The sequence below is a fragment of the Pseudophryne corroboree genome, chromosome 5, assembly GCF_028390025.1.
Source record: "Pseudophryne corroboree isolate aPseCor3 chromosome 5, aPseCor3.hap2, whole genome shotgun sequence".
In the NCBI taxonomy this organism is placed as follows: Eukaryota; Metazoa; Chordata; class Amphibia; order Anura; family Myobatrachidae; genus Pseudophryne; species Pseudophryne corroboree.
Genome location: NC_086448.1, coordinates 143,309,071 through 143,325,154, shown reverse-complemented (window position 1 = coordinate 143,325,154; position 16,084 = coordinate 143,309,071). Strand labels below are relative to the sequence as shown.

Genomic DNA, 16,084 nt, shown 5'->3' with positions numbered 1-16,084 from the left:
CCTCTGTCCTATCAGTCCAGGGGTGCTGCCCCACTGCCGTTTAAGTCCAGGGGTGCTGTTGCCTGTCTGCTGTGCTGTGTAATTCTCCAGGGGTGCTGCCTATGCTGTATAAGTCCAGGGGTGCTGCCGTATAATTCCAGGGGTGCTGCTGTACTTGATCTTAAGTTTAAATGAAAGCCTAGAGCAGATATGAAACAAACTTCAACATCACAAACAGATTTGTGAAAACATAGCCGCAAAGGTGGAAATGGAAATTGCAGAAGTGTTTTTAAATAAAGTGGAGAGAGACCACATGTGTGGCCAAAGTCAGTGTGATTTAGAAGAGACTGAATCATAATCCAGTGCAACTGCTGGAGAGGTAAAAGTGATATTTTCTGCCGGAGCATTAGAGAGAGGTTCTTCTCAATTATTTCATGTTAGAGACTCACTCAAATGGCTCCAATTGGTAAACCTTAATCTTGATTTATTATTGATATTCCACATTTTGGGATTATCTACTTAGAAGATGCGCATTTGTTGTACAGGGATCTTCTTTTCCTAGGGGCTGCGTAGGGTTATCGCAAAACCTTGCGATGTTAGAAGAACAAAGTTTCAGTGATCTTGCATTGCATCATCTTTCCATTGCACTGCAGCACTAGATGGGCCAGGAGCTCCTGTGAGGCACAAACAGTTACTGAATAAGGCCCAGTATGGAGTGTTATGGTGGCTTACAGCCAGGAAGATGTCTGGCTTGCCAGGCTGAGGCATGCTGTGGGCACGGAGATTAGCATTGCTTCCTCCCACAGTCCTACTTATAGTAGTAGGAAATGAGTTTGGACTGTAGAGTGGTAAGCTCCACTAGGGCAGGGGCTCAATAACAAAAAAAAATTACTGCACAGTCGTGCTTAGTACTTTACCGAACCCACCCAAATTAAATTTGCCCCATCCGGGGCTGCTGTGGGGGCTCAGGAGGGGCTGCTAAAACATCTAAGGGCCTGCTTTATTTAAAAAAATATATAAATAAAATAAACGACAGTTACTGTATGCTCACATGCGTGTAACTGAGACACACAGTTATGCTCACATGCGTGTAACTGGGAGCTGTGAAAAACAAAAATAAGGCATCTGCCACAAAATATGTAAATTAAAATGCAATAAAAAAAATGGGAAAAAAAGAAACCCACGAGATTTTCACAAAATAAGTCTCCAGACTCTGTGGAGGGTAAAATATCCAATCTTGATCCTGTGGTATACATCAGTTTACTTGCATACCAGGATTAAATCCAAGATTATCTTAATCCCTGAACATGGAGAAGGGGGTACAATTTTGGAGACTTTGGCCCCTAGTTTTTCAGTTTGTCCAGTAATGTGGTAATTAATAATTATATATTTGCTTGGTTAAAGTCCTTTCTGTTCCACACCAATATAGGAGTGGATGTGAAAGCCTGTGTGTTGTTCCTGATTGCCTGTGCCTCTCTAATTTTTAATCACCTTCTTGACATTGTCCTCTTGCCTCTTCTCATAATGTGAAAAGTCATCAAATATAGAGGTGGTATGTTTGTAGCTAGCTATGATTTGGAGAACTTGGCAAGCTTTTCCCAGGGTGACCACCTGTCGCTAAAATGATGGGTTTATTAAACTGTGCATGTCCTGTTTAAACAACATAAGGGTGGGTGGGAGGGCCCAAGACAATTCCATCTTGCACCTCTTTTTTTTCTTTGCATTATGTGCTCCTTGGGGCCTAGTTTTTAAATCTGCCATCCTGTCTGCCACTGCAGTGCCACTTTTAGATAGGCCAGGTGTCTGTGCCGCCCACTTGTGTCGCTTAGCTTTGTCATCCAGCTACCTCGGTGCAACCTTTTGGCCTAAAAACAATATTGTGAGGTGTTCAGAATAGACAGGAAATGAGTGGAAATTAATGTTATTGAGGTTAATAATACCGTAGGGTCAAAATTACCCCCAAATTCTGTGAATTTTGATATTTTTATGTGGGCTTTTTTTTCTCAAAAATCATCCAGATCCAAAACTAAAACCCGAAAAGGGTGGTTTTGGCAAAACCAATCAAGATCCAAAACACCAGCGGGGATCCAGATCCAAAACCAAAACACAAAACCCGAAAAAGTGTCTGCCGCACGTCTCTAGTATTAACACAAGAATGGGATTGAGAAGCATTCAGTTAATCAGAAGTGACAGCCAATCACCATCATCATCAGTTCACGTTGTTCACCAGGGATTGATCGCCTGCAAGTTCTATGCCACCACAAAGATGCAAATGTGTCTTTCTTGTGCTCACCATGGAAAGCATTCTGTGTGAACTATACTTTGGCTTCACATATATGCTCCCTCCGTCCAATACATTACCCTAAGCACAAGCCTTTGTAAGTGAAAAATGCCTCTCAGTCGGGCAGTATAAGAGTTAGTGCTGCACATGCGTACTTGAAAAAAAAACACAATTTGTGAGGGTAAAAGGTGCAAATTACTCTTACATCCATCTCTACAGGAGCCCCAATAAGGGCAGTCATGAAAACACAGTAGAGGGTTTTTTGTTGTTTATTTAATAAATCCCAAATGTGGAGTGAGTACTAGTTCCTTTACTGGTTGAATCTCCACCTTTTCCCTAGGCCAGCTGGAAAGAAAGAAGAACGGCGGTCCAAATTTCAGTTCTGAGATCCTTGAATATAATGGTGACTCCTGGATCCAATGTGCATGGTGCTCTTTAGGGTGATCTCTCTTCTGTTTGCTGTCCAAAGGTCCAATGAGATTCTTGGGATAAATTTACTAAAAGTCGTTTTTGGATCCCTTTTAAAACCGACTCACATTCGTGTTTGACTGTCTAAAATCGGATATTTACTAAAAGTCGCTTTTTTGACAATTTTAAAGTTTGATGGTGATGTAAGTCTAAATTCAGTTGGTTTTAGTTAAATAGATGTTAGAAACCTACTCTAAATCAACTTAAACCTAAATTCAATTTCCTACTGCTCTCCTATTGGCCAAAACATGTCACATGCACATTTAGATGCACAAACACCTACATTCAGGTGGTGATTTGCATACCGCAGGGATATGCACAGCATTGCAGAGCCTTCAATTGCCACAATTACTATAGCCACGTGTACCACATGGTTGTGTCCCTTTTTATAGGTATCATAATGGGGTTTCAGCCAATTTCACACGTTTTAGAAGTTAAACAAACCTGCCTCAGATTAGTCTATTATCTCTTGATATTTATGGTCGATTTTGAGTTGGTTTTCAAACTGACTGTTAGTTACTAAGAGATTTGTATAGGTGTCTATGGAAAAGTACAGATGGTGTGTTTGATGGTTTATTGTAGTCTAAAGTTGTTTTTCAGTTGGTTTTGACTTTAGTAAATATCTGATTTTCAAAATCGTTTGAAAATCAAAATTGACTTTTAGTAAATGTACCCCCTTATCTTTAATATGTAACCCAAACTGCTACCATACACTTCTCAGTGTGTTATTCAAATGGTCCAACCAACATTTCCTTGGTGCAATTCTAAACTTTAGAATTCTCAGTGTGATTATCATAAAACTACTTCTAGAGTAATTATATGCTCTGACTAATGGGCCCTACACACTTGCTGATGTTTCCGATTTGGACGATGTTAATTTTCAACGATTAACGGCCATCGTCCAAATTGGCTTGATATGCTAACCGAGGGAAAACCAACGATGAACGGCCGCGGGGATGCACATCGTTCATGGTTGGTGCATACACACTGAGCAATATGAACGAGTTATCATTCATTACTGAACGAGATTGTTCATATCGCTCATACACATCAGCAAGTGTGTAGGGCCCATAGCTTTAGTGAGTGAAGAAGTCAAGAAAAGATAAGTTATTTACCTGAAAAGCAACATTAGTTCTATTGTACAAACTGCACCAACATACATCTCTTCACTCATCTCAAAGTATCTCCCTACCCGACCTCTCCGCTCTGCACAAGATCTACGTCTCTAATCCACACGCATTACTTGTTCACACTCAAAATTACAGGACTTTATCCGGGCTTCACCCACTCTGTGGAATGCTCTCCCACGCACAATAAGACTCACCTCTAGTCTCCAAACCTTTAAACGTCCCCTGAAAACTCATCTCTTCAGACAAGCCTATCAAATTCCAGACCCACCCACATAACCTTCAGTGCTTCCCTATCTAATTACATCCTCTCTGTACAGTACACATAACATCATATATTTTGTCTTTCTTTACTCTCACACTTTCCTTACACGTGGCCAACATTGCGGGGTATCATCATGCAAACCCATTAAGAACCAAGCAATCTGGTGGACCATTATGCAATAGATAGCATCTATCCTTGTGTATCTATGCCTATTTCCCTATAGATTGTAAGCTTGCGAGCAGGGACTTCCTACCTCTATGTCTGTCTGTTTTAACCCAGTTTTGTTCTATTACTGTTGTTCTAATTGTAAAGCGCAACGGAATATGCTGCGCTATATAAGAAACTGTTAATAAATAAATACTGTACATTATGGTCCACAAACTATATTCAGGACAGCAAATTTGGTCCTTCCGTTCATACTTACAGCATCACTTCTTCTACATTCATCCTTCCCACTTGAATTAAATATGCTCCAAAGCGGAAACTTGCTGCATAGGCAAAAAAGATGAAAGACTGACTGAACGCAAAGCAGATGCCATATATCTGTGCCTTTCGTTGTGAATTTCTACATGATGAGGAGACAAAACATAACACGTTATGGATAACTTTAAGAATGATAACAGTGCAAAATTAACAATGCGTGAAGAAAACATGCAAAATGGCCGTACGGGTTTTTCAGTACTCTAATTTTATACTGATCCTTATATAATGTCTAGTGCATTTTTTCTGCATTGTCCTAAATATTAGATCAGGAAACAAAATGGTTGCCTACACCACAGATGAGCAGCTGAAAATACGGCATATGCAACTAATCCCTATGCGGACAGAAGAAACCATGGATATCATGGCAATGCAGTAAGTATGTTCCATCATGCGTTCTCCCTGCGCTGCCTGCCCCGATTGGTTGTAGCCTCATCACTTAAAAGATCTTCATGTTGTAGCAGCTACATTTGCCATGAATCTGATGTGGCAGCTGCACAGGCTGACCGTGGAAGTGCATGTATCCTATTGGATGCATAAATGTCCCAGATAAAAGTTCATACATGTGTAGACGGGATGTAGTTATATTGCCAGCAGTCGGGATCCCGGCGGTCAGGATACCGACTGCTGACAATGCTGCCAGCCGGAATACCGGCTAACAGGGGCTATTCCCACTCGTGGGTGTCCACAACACCCATAGAGTGGGAATAGAATCTGTGGCGAACGCATTGAGCCACCGAGCCCGCATCGTGGCGTGCGCAGCGAGCGCGCAAGGGGCTTCGTTGCGCCCGCCTCCCTGCCGTCATTCTGCTGGCCGGGATCCTGACATCGGTATGCTTACCACCGTGTTTCCAGCCGCCGATCACCCATACCCAACCCATGTAGACAGCACAAGTAACGGGTGGTCTTCAGGTTGCCATCGGCCGACCATCCGGCGTCCACCATACCGACTGCTGGCATACCGACATCTTTTATCCCTCTTGGGGGTCCACGACCCCCCTGGAGGGAGAATAGATAGCGTGGCACGCGTAGCTTAGCGCACCACCGTGCCCGCAGCGAGCCCGCAAGGGGCTCATTTGTGCTCGCCCAGCTGTTGGTATGCCAGCGGTCGGGATTCCAGCGCTGGTATGCCGGTCGCCGGTACCCTGACCGCCGGCAAACCATACTACACCCCAAGTAACAATTATATTACTAACTGGAAGATATGAATCTACAAAGTACATTGAAGGGGAGATCTCCTATGGAGTCAGGCATTATGCAAATGAAACATTTTGATGGATAAAATGTAAATTCTTACAGTGATTTAGTTAAAACTTTATTTCATGTTTCACAGGTGCCAGCTATCCTTAGGTTTACCTGTAGGGCTTCTGTAAGCTGTCCGTGTAGTGTTTCTCAAATGTTGTCTCTCTTGTTAATGATACAACAGTTCTAATATTATCCACAGCTTCCGTTGCAATCTAATCATTTATTGATGAGCAATAATAAAATAAAATGAAATTAGAAAGAAATAATATATAACACACACATACACTGTATATAGGATCATAAAAGGAACAATCATTCAGGGGGTGCGGATCACAGGGTCCACCACACTTAGGTCGACAGTCATTAGGTTGACCACTATTGGTCGACAGTGACTAGGTCGACACCTGAAATTGGTCGACACTGTCTTTAAGTCGACATGAACAATGTCGACTTTTACAAAGGTCGACATGAGTTTTAAAATAAAAAATTGGTGTTGTTTTATTCGGAAAGTGACTGGGAACCCATATTAGTGCATTGTGTCCCCTCGCATGGCTCGCTTTGCTTGCCATGCTTTGGGCAAGATGCCTCACTCTGCTACCGCTGCGCTCGGCACAGGTTACTGTTCCCAATTATAGTCCACGTGGATCGTAAAGTATGAAAAAGTAAAAAAAAAAAATGTGAAGCACTCATGTTGACCTTTTTCCATGTTGACCTAGTGACAATGTCGACATATAGACCATGTCGACCTAATGACTGTCGACCTAGAGACTGGATACCCATTCAGGTTAGACCATCGAGTTGAAATTAATTGAAAGTAAGCAGTTAGATCCCCGTACGTTTCATACTGTATTCAGGTAAATATATATACATATAAAGAGAGAGAGAGAGAGGACAGGAAGGCATGCATAGTGTGGTACAGTAATGTTGAAATGGTAACATCCCATTGAAGCTCATCAACAAAGTTATGATAGGTCTGGATATCTGTGATCTTTCAACTTGTGAACTTGGCACTTCAACCGCAGAAACTTCTAAGGACATTAAGGGCATAATTCAGCATGGATCGCAAAAGCAAAATCTTTCTGTAATGGGCTACACCTTGGGGGTCATTCCGAGTTGATCGGTCGCTAGCAGTTTTTAGCAGCCGTGCAAATGCATAGTCGCCGCCCACTGGGGAGTGTATTTTCACTTTGCAGAAGTGCGAACACTTGTGCAGCAGAGCGCCTGCAAAATCATTTTGTGCAAAACAAGACCAGCCCTGTAGTTACTCTTCATGTGCATTGATTCTAACGACGGAGGGATGGCTTTTGACGTCACACACCTGCCCTGCGTTTTTCTAAGCACTCCCTGAAAATGGTCAGTTGACACCCAGAAACACCCACTTCATGTCAATCTTCCTGCGTTCGGCCATGCGACTGGAATCTTCGTTAGACTCTGTGCAAACCCTCGATGCTCATTGTACCCGTACGACGCGCCTGTGCATTGCAGTGCATACGCATGCGCAGAAATGCCAATTTTTAGCCTGTTCGCTGCGCTGCGAACAACGGTAGCTAGCGATCAACTCGGAATGACCCCCCATGTGCAGTGCAGGTGGGGCAGATATAACATGTGCAGAGAAAGTTAGATTTGGGTGGGTTATTTTGTTTCTGTGCAGGGTAAATACTGGCTGCTTTATTTTTACACTGCAATTTAGATTTCAGTTTGAACACACCCCACCCAAATCGAACTCTCTCTGCACATGTTATATCTGCCCCCCCCTGCAGTGCACATGGTTTTGCCCATTACAGAAAGATTTTGCTTTTGCGATCCATGCTGAATTAGGCCATAAATCCCACAACGTTTCACCATGGTGTAATATTTTATTTTTGCTACTTTTTTATTCCAGAATGAAATGCAAAATAAAAAAATGGCTGCTTAAACTCTAAAATGTTCAGAAAGGCTTATCTGATCAGCCTGCAAGATTCAGTGTGAAAGGACATTGATGCCATCCAACGCATTTTGTCACCAGGACTTCATCGGGGGTGAAGTCCTGGTGACGTAATGCATTGGGTGGTATCCCATGTCCTTTTGTGTCACAGAAAGATCATAGCGATATCCAGACCTCTCATAAGTACATTGATGAGTTGGAATGTGTTTGAATTTTATTAATTTTATGTACATATAGATCCTATTAGGATGTTATAATTTAACAGTATCACACTGCGGTATGTGCGCATTATTGTCCTTTGTTTACTAGAATTTTTTGGGCCATTCAAAGCTGGAAGTTTTAGCTGAACATATTCCCACATTTCTTACAGGAAAAGCTTTTTTGGAACATTGACCATGTCCAGCCGCACAGACCATGTCCACACTGACCATGGTGGTCATTCCGAGTTGATCGCTCGTTATTTTTTTTTCGCAACGGAGCGATTAGTCGCTAATGCGCATGCGCAATGTCCGCAGTGCGACTGCGCCAAGTAAATTTGCTATTAAGTTAGGTATTTTACTCACGGCATTACGAGGTTTTTTCTTCGTTCTGGTGATCGTAGTGTGATTGACAGGAAGTGGGTGTTTCTGGGCGGAAACAGGCCGTTTTATGGGTGTGTTTGAAAAAACGCTGCCGTTTCTGGGAAAAACGCGGGAGTGTCTGAAGAAACGGGGGAGTGTCTGGTCGAACGCTGGGTGTGTTTGTGACGTCAAACCAGGAACGAAACTGACTGAACTGATCGCAGTGGCAGAGTAAGTCTCGAGCTACTCAGAAACTGCTAAGAACTGTCTATTCGCAAATCTGCTAATCTTTCGTTCGCAAATCTACTATGCTAAGATTCACTCCCAGTAGGCGGCGGCTTAGCGTGTGCAAAGCTGCTAAAAGCAGCTTGCGAGCGAACAACTCGGAATGAGGGCCCATGTTCACACAGATTAATAACAAAGAATAGTGTGATTATTAGTGTAAGATGGTATGTAGATGGTATGGAGCTAGTGTGCTGTAGTAAACATGGTGGGTGAATGTAACATATACCTTTCCTGCTTGCTGGAGTTCTTTTTTATCACGGTTTGCGAAGCCGGTAAGTGCCCGGACCTCCAGAAGTCCAGTGATCACAAGAACTGGAGTCATCGCTAGAAGCAGTAGAGACATCTCCCAGCCAAAAGCAAAAGCAATTATAAGGGACAGTCCCATACTAGACACATTTTGTGAAATTAAACCAAGTCTGGTGCCTGTTGCCTGAATTAAAGATTAGAAAAGAGAAAGTTGAATATTACAGAATGCAAACACAGACAATGCTTAAGTGAAGTCAATGGTAATACTACTCTGATTCATACTAGAGATGTGTGACGGGCACTTTTCGTGTTTTCTGTTTTGGTTTTGGTTCTGGTTCCATTCTCATGTTTTGGATCTGGGTTGGTTTTGCAAAACCACCCTTTCGTGTTTTAGTTTTGGATGATTTTTGAAAAAAAACATAAAAAAACAGCTAAAATCACAATTTGGGGGTAATTTTGATCCTATGGTATTATTAACCTTAATAACATTAATTTCCACTCATTTCCAGTCTATTCTGAACACCTCACAATTCACAATATTGTTTTTAGGCCAAAAGGTTGCACCGAGGTCGCTGGATGACTAAGCTAAGCGACACAAGTGTGCGGCACAAACACCTGGCCAGGGGCGGATCCAGAAGAAAATGACAGGGGGGGCACCATGGAAGGGGCAAGTACAGTTGCGTGCGCCTGCAGCGCATGCGCTCCCAGAAAAGGGGTGTCCCCCCACTACAAGGGGTGTGGCCTCACAGGACAGGGAAAGTGTGAGAGAGAGAGTGACTTGCAGTAGGTGACAGGGAGAGTGACTATCAGTTGGTGACAGCTAGTGGTTGATGGAGAGTGACTGGCAGTGGGTGACAGGCAGTGGGAGAGAGGGTGAGTGGGAGAATGTGACTGGGTATAGAGTGACTAGCAGTGGATGCCTGGGAGACTGGCAGTGGGTGACAGGGAGACTGGCAGTGGGTGACAGGGAGAGGATGACTGGCAGTGGGTGACAGGGAGAGGATGCCAGGGAGACTGGCAGTGGGTGACAGGGAGAGGATGACTGGCAGTAGGTGACAGAGAGAGGGTGACATATGAGTCAGTGTGATGTGGGCCCCTATGACACACATATAAGTGGGGAGGGAAAGGGGCACAGGTTAAAAAAAAAAAGTTTTCATTTTTTTTTATACAAAAAAATGTGTATTGTCATCTTGCATAATATACCACATACACATAAAAAGGGGGAGAGACAGGGAGGGTGAGGGTGCTGAGGGGGAGAGGCAGGGAGGGTGAGGATGCTGAGGGGGAGAGACAGGGAGGGTGAGGGAGCTGAGGGGGAGAGACAGGGAGGGTGAGGATGCTGAGGGGGAGAGACAGGGAGGGTGAGGGTGCTGAGGGGGAGAGACAGGGAGGGTGAGGGTGCTGAGGGGGAGAGACAGGGAGGGTGAGGATGCTGAGGGGGAGAGACAGGGAGGGTGAGGGTGCTGAGGGGGAGAGACAGGGAGGGTGAGGATGCTGAGGGGGAGAGACAGGGAGGGTGAGGATGCTGAGAGGGAGATACAGGGACATAACTTTGTGTCAGGAAAGAAACAATGAAGGATTCCCTGACAACCTTGCAGCCCCCCCCCCTCTCCCCTCCCCCCTCCCACATTTACTTAGCAAATACCTCGTGGCTTTGCCCCACTGGCTGGCATCCTAGGACAGGAGTGAGCGTTTGTGACTCCAGTCCTAACGGTGCTCATAAACAGCAGGCACAGGAGGAGAGAGTGGCAGCGCGCGGCGCGGTACAGGAGGAGAGAGCGGCAGCGCACAGCGTGACGTGACGTGTTCACACCGTGTGTGGGTGCCGGGTTGCATTGGTTACGAGGCAGGAGCAGGTGCAGTGCAGCGCTGGCGGCTGACCGTGTGAATACGACGGCAGTCAGTGGGGAGCACAGCACTACGCCACGGGTCGGTAATAGAAATCCGATCCGTGGCGGGTGGCGGGGCTCCCTTTCAGATATGGGTTCGGTGTACTTACCCTCAGAGCCCCCCCTTCCGTAATCCGGCTCTGACCGCCGGGCCGCTTGCGCTGGAGCTCGTGCCCTAGTGCCCGCTGGTTCTATTAAGGGGAGATTGCAGCAGAGCTGTGGCCAATTAAAAAAAAAGGAAAACACTGCCACAAATGACAGGGGGGGCACGGGCCCGAGTGCCCCCCCCCCCCCCCCCCTGGATCCGCCACTGCACCTGGCCCATCTAGGAGTGGCACTGCAACGGCAGACAGGATGGCACTTAAAAAAAAACTAGTCCCCAAACAGCACATCATGCAAAGAAGAAAAAGAGGTGCAATGAGGTACTGCAGATACACGTTCCTACTATCTGTATGTGACACCTGCACAGTATCACTTCTCTCATTCTGTATGATCAGTGTAATTATACCGCAGATACACATTTCTACTATCCATAAGTGACACCTGCACAGTATCACTTCTCTCATTCTGTATGAGTAGTGTAATCATACTGCAGATACATTTTCCTACTATCTGTATGTGACACCTGCACAGTATCACTTATCTCATTCTGTACGATCAGTGTAATTATACTGCAGATACATGTTCCTACTATCTGTGACACCTGCACAGTATTCTCTCATTCTGTATGATCAGTGTAATTATACCGCAGATACATGTTCCTACTATCTATATGTGACTCCTGCACAGTATCACTTCTCTCATTCTGTATGATCAGTGTAATACTGCAGATGCATGTTCCTACTATCTGTATGTGACAGCTACACAGTATCACTTCTCTCATTCTGTATGATCAGTGTAATTACACTGCAGATACACATTCCTACTATCTATATGCGACAGCTGCACAGTATCACTTCTCTCATTCTGTATGATCAGTGTAATTATACTGCAGATACATGTTCCTACTATCTGTATGTGACACATGCACAGTATCACTTCTCTCAGTCTGTACGATCAGTGTAATTAAACCGCAGATACACATTCCTACTATCTATATGTGACACCTGCACAGTATCACTTCTTTCATTCTGTACGATCAGTGTAATTATACTGCAGATACATGTTCCTACTATCTGTATGTGACAGCTGCAGTTTCACTTCTCTCATTCTGTATGATCAGTGTAATTATACTGCAGATACACATTCCTACTATCTATATGTGACAGCTACACAGTATCACTTCTCTCATTCTGTATTATCAGTGTATTTATACTGCAGATACATGTTCCTACTATCTGTATGTAACAGCTGCACAGTATCACTTCTCTCATTCTGTATGATCAGTGTAATTATACTGCAGATACATGTTCCTACTATCTGTATGTGACACCTGCACAGTATCACTTCTCTCATTCTGTACGATCAGTGTAATTATACTGCAGATACATGTTCCTACTATCTGTATGTAACACCTGCACAGTTTCGCTTCTATTATTCTGTATGATCAATACAATTATACCTCAAATATACGTTCCTATATGTATGTGACACTGCACAGTATCACTTCTCTCAGTCTGTACGATCAGTGTAATTATACCGCAGATACATGTTCCTACTATCTATATGTGACTCCTGCACAGTATCACTTCTCTCATTCTGTATGATCAGTGTAATACTGCAGATGCATGTTCCTACTATCTGTATGTGACAGCTACACAGTATCACTTCTCTCATTCTGTATGATCAGTGTAATTACACTGCAGATACACATTCCTACTATCTATATGCGACAGCTGCACAGTATCACTTCTCTTATTCTGTATGATCAGTGTAATTAAACTGCAGATACATGTTCCTACTATCTGTATGTGACACATGCACAGTATCACTTCTCTCAGTCTGTACGATCAGTGTAATTAAACCGCAGATACACATTCCTACTATCTATATGTGACACCTGCACAGTATCACTTCTTTCATTCTGTACGATCAGTGTAATTATACTGCAGATACATGTTCCTACTATCTGTATGTGACAGCTGCAGTTTCACTTCTCTCTTTCTGTATGATCAGTGTAATTATACTGCAGATACACATTCCTACTATCTATATGTGACAGCTACACAGTATCACTTCTCTCATTCTGTATTATCAGTGTATTTATACTGCAGATACATGTTCCTACTATCTGTATGTAACAGCTGCACAGTATCACTTCTCTCATTCTGTATGATCAGTGTAATTATACTGCAGATACATGTTCCTACTATCTGTATGTGACACCTGCACAGTATCACTTCTCTTATTCTGTATGATCAGTGTAATTATACTGCAGATACATGTTCCTACTATCGATATGTGACACCTGCACAGTATCACTTCTCTCATTCTGTATGATCAGTGTAGTCTTATACAGTAGCACTGGACATATGGAAGCAGAGGACACCACCACTGTGACTGGACTGATGCAGCACAATATACCACCACTGAACTGATGCAGGACAACACAGCACCACTGGACTGGACTTATACAGCAGCACTGGACATATGGCAGCAGAGGATGCAACCACTGTGACTGGACTGATGCAGTACAAGACACTACCACTGAATTGATGCAGGACACTGAGGACGGAGACATGTCCTCTCTCTACACTCTCCAATGCCGGAGTGAAAATGGCAGAGACCACCGGCTCCTTACATGGGATCCAAACCCCGCGAGAATCCGACAGCGGGATGATGACGTTTTGCCTTGTTCTAGTTTCCGAGTCAGGCGGGAAAATCCGAGCCGGACTCGGATCCGGGCTTGGGTATTGAGGTTCGGAAGGGTTCGGTTCTCAGGGAAACGAACCACACTCATCTCTAATTCATACCATGGGGTTGGATATCTGTGGGGTTATGGTTCACATACTGAAAGTTACAAGATTGGGATGATGTGCTCATTAATGCAAATATACAGTATGGATGATGTAATGGTTAGCATTACTGCCTTACAACACTGAGGTCGTGGATTTGATTCCCACCACAGCCCTAACTGCGTGGACTTTGTATAGTCTCCCCGTACTTGTCTGGGTTTCCTCCGGGTACTCCGGTTTCCTCCCACATTTAAAAAATGTAAGATGGTCCAACTAGTTCTTATCTGCCGTCAAATTCTATGTTTCTATGTAACCTCTAAAGGAGGGCGTTTTGGTTTGGGGATGGAATATGGACACCGGGATGACGGACGCCATAATGCCGTCAGCAGGAGAGTGCTAGAAAGCCCCTTGCGGGCTCGCTGCACTTGCGACACTTCGGACTCGCCACAGGTTCTATTCCCACTCTATGAATGTTGTGGACACCCACGAGTGGGAAAAGCCCTGGCGCAGCTGTCGTAATTCTCAGCGGTTGGGATGCCGGCTTCGGTGTTCTGTCCGCCGGAATCCGTACCAGAGGGATATTAACTACATCCCTGTTATAACCCAGTTTTCTCTCTAATACCCATTTATACCTGATGTATAATTACCCAACTTATGCCAGCTAATGTTTACCAAGTAACCCCTCATGTCAATAAATATCAACTAAGCACTGCCTAATGTCTGAATTATCAAATTAACTTGTAATGTGTGCAAGTGTATAGCGAGTAGTTCAAATGAACTATATGGTGCTTTTCATTCAATAACCATTAGACATTCAATCAAGGAAAGCTTTCAAACTGTGCATAGAACACAACAGTACAGACAAAGTGGTTAACATTTCTGCCTCTAAGAACTGGGCTCATCGGTTCAATTCCAACAAGTAATGAAAACAATGTGTGTACAGGTGTTGATATTGAAGAGTTACATAGGCACACACCTGTGGATGTCTCAAACTATGAACTTATAAACAGTTACTTAATCAGTTTTGCTGGTTTATTGATAGAGAGTAACTACAGCTGTACTCACTGTTACATGTACACTAGTGATGAAGCAGAGTTTGAGCAGAGTGGGGTTTCAAACAGGTCACCAGCTGGTGACTGTATACTGCAAACAGGTAGTGGTGCAGGGATGCTGGAGCAGTTTTATACCTGCTATTAAAGAGTTCTCTCATAATAGCTAAGCAGGAGACTTTTGTCTCCCACCATACCACTCTACACAGTCTTACACAGTATCAATCAAGATGGCTAACGCACATGCTCAGTAGTGACCTCAGTGGCCATCTTGGGATAGGGCATGAAGTCTCCCTGGAGAACAAGAAGACTGAAGTTGCATAGTAGCGCACTCCTCTTACAACAAGCATGGAGCAAGTATTAGTATATAGTTTTCTCCAGGTGCTCTGTTTACTTCCCATGGTCAAAAACTTATTGATAAGTTAGTTTGGCTGCTGACAGGGCCCTTACGTTTGCAGGAAAGGGAATTTATATAGTAACCTCCAATGGTAGTATTTTCTGCATAATATGATGGTATTAAATATATCATTTGTAGTAGAAAAAAAGAAACAAAATAGTAGACACAATGCAAAGTATACAGTAGTTATAGCATAAGAATCCTAAAACCACTAAGTTGTACTTACCGTTTGTATTTGGGAAGCCTCTGTAGAAAGTCTTGTTGTTAAAGCTCCTGTATTATTTTTCTTGTCATCAAACCATGACATATCCTAGTTAGTGCCACAAATAAAATATCCAATGTAATATAAATAATTATACGTACAAACAGATAAACTAACGTAGGTTGTACGGAGACTAACCTGACGGAGCATTGCTTTAAATGCCATCTGTCTTAAACGCATGGTGAGAACTTCTCCAGATCGTCCAAACATGAAGCCCTGATGGGTAATAAGAATAAATGAAACTGAAAAAACAATTGAAACAATGGGCCTAAGTGTGACAATGGACAATGGGCCTAAGTCAGACCTGATCGCAGCAGCAAATTTGTTTTCTAATGGGCAAAACCATGAGCACTGCAGGTGGGTCAGATATAACATGCAGCGAGAGTTAGATTTGGGTGAGTTATATTGTTTCTGTGCAGGGTAAATACTGGCTGCTCTATTTTTACACTGCAATTTAGATTTCAGTTTGTACACACTCCACCCAAATCTAACTCTCTCTGCACATGTTACATCTGCCCCACCTGCAGTGCACATGGGGAGTGATTCCGAGTTGATCGACCGCTAGCAGGTTTTAGCAGCCGTGCAAATGCATTGTCGCCGCCCACTGGGGAGTGTATTTTCGCTTTGCAGAAGTGCGAACGCTTGTGCAGCAGAGTGCCTGCAAAATCTTTTTGTGCAAAACAAGACCAGCCCTGTAGTTACTCTTCGTATGCGTTGATTCTAACGATGGAGG

General features: G+C 43.7%; 1 protein-coding gene and 1 long non-coding RNA gene across 4 annotated transcripts in view; one reads left to right on the top strand and one right to left on the bottom strand.

The window, feature by feature from the left end:
* The window catches only part of LOC134927387 (ATP-binding cassette sub-family B member 5-like), a 215,993-nt gene that overhangs the window by 46,437 nt on the left and 153,472 nt on the right, over nucleotides 1–16,084 (bottom strand). For all 3 annotated transcript variants that reach the window (XM_063921761.1, XM_063921762.1, XM_063921763.1), the window contains 5 exons: nucleotides 15,490–15,567; nucleotides 15,316–15,399; nucleotides 8,841–9,044; nucleotides 5,957–6,057; nucleotides 4,545–4,685 (listed from right to left, as the gene is read on the bottom strand). In XM_063921761.1, coding sequence (XP_063777831.1) covers nucleotides 4,545–4,685; nucleotides 5,957–6,057; nucleotides 8,841–9,044; nucleotides 15,316–15,399; nucleotides 15,490–15,567 — 608 coding nt within the window. The remainder of the gene's footprint in view (nucleotides 1–4,544; nucleotides 4,686–5,956; nucleotides 6,058–8,840; nucleotides 9,045–15,315; nucleotides 15,400–15,489; nucleotides 15,568–16,084) is intronic.
* Nucleotides 1–16,084, top strand: part of LOC134927388 (uncharacterized) — a 149,215-nt gene that overhangs the window by 99,153 nt on the left and 33,978 nt on the right. The gene's annotated exons all lie outside the window — the stretch shown is intronic.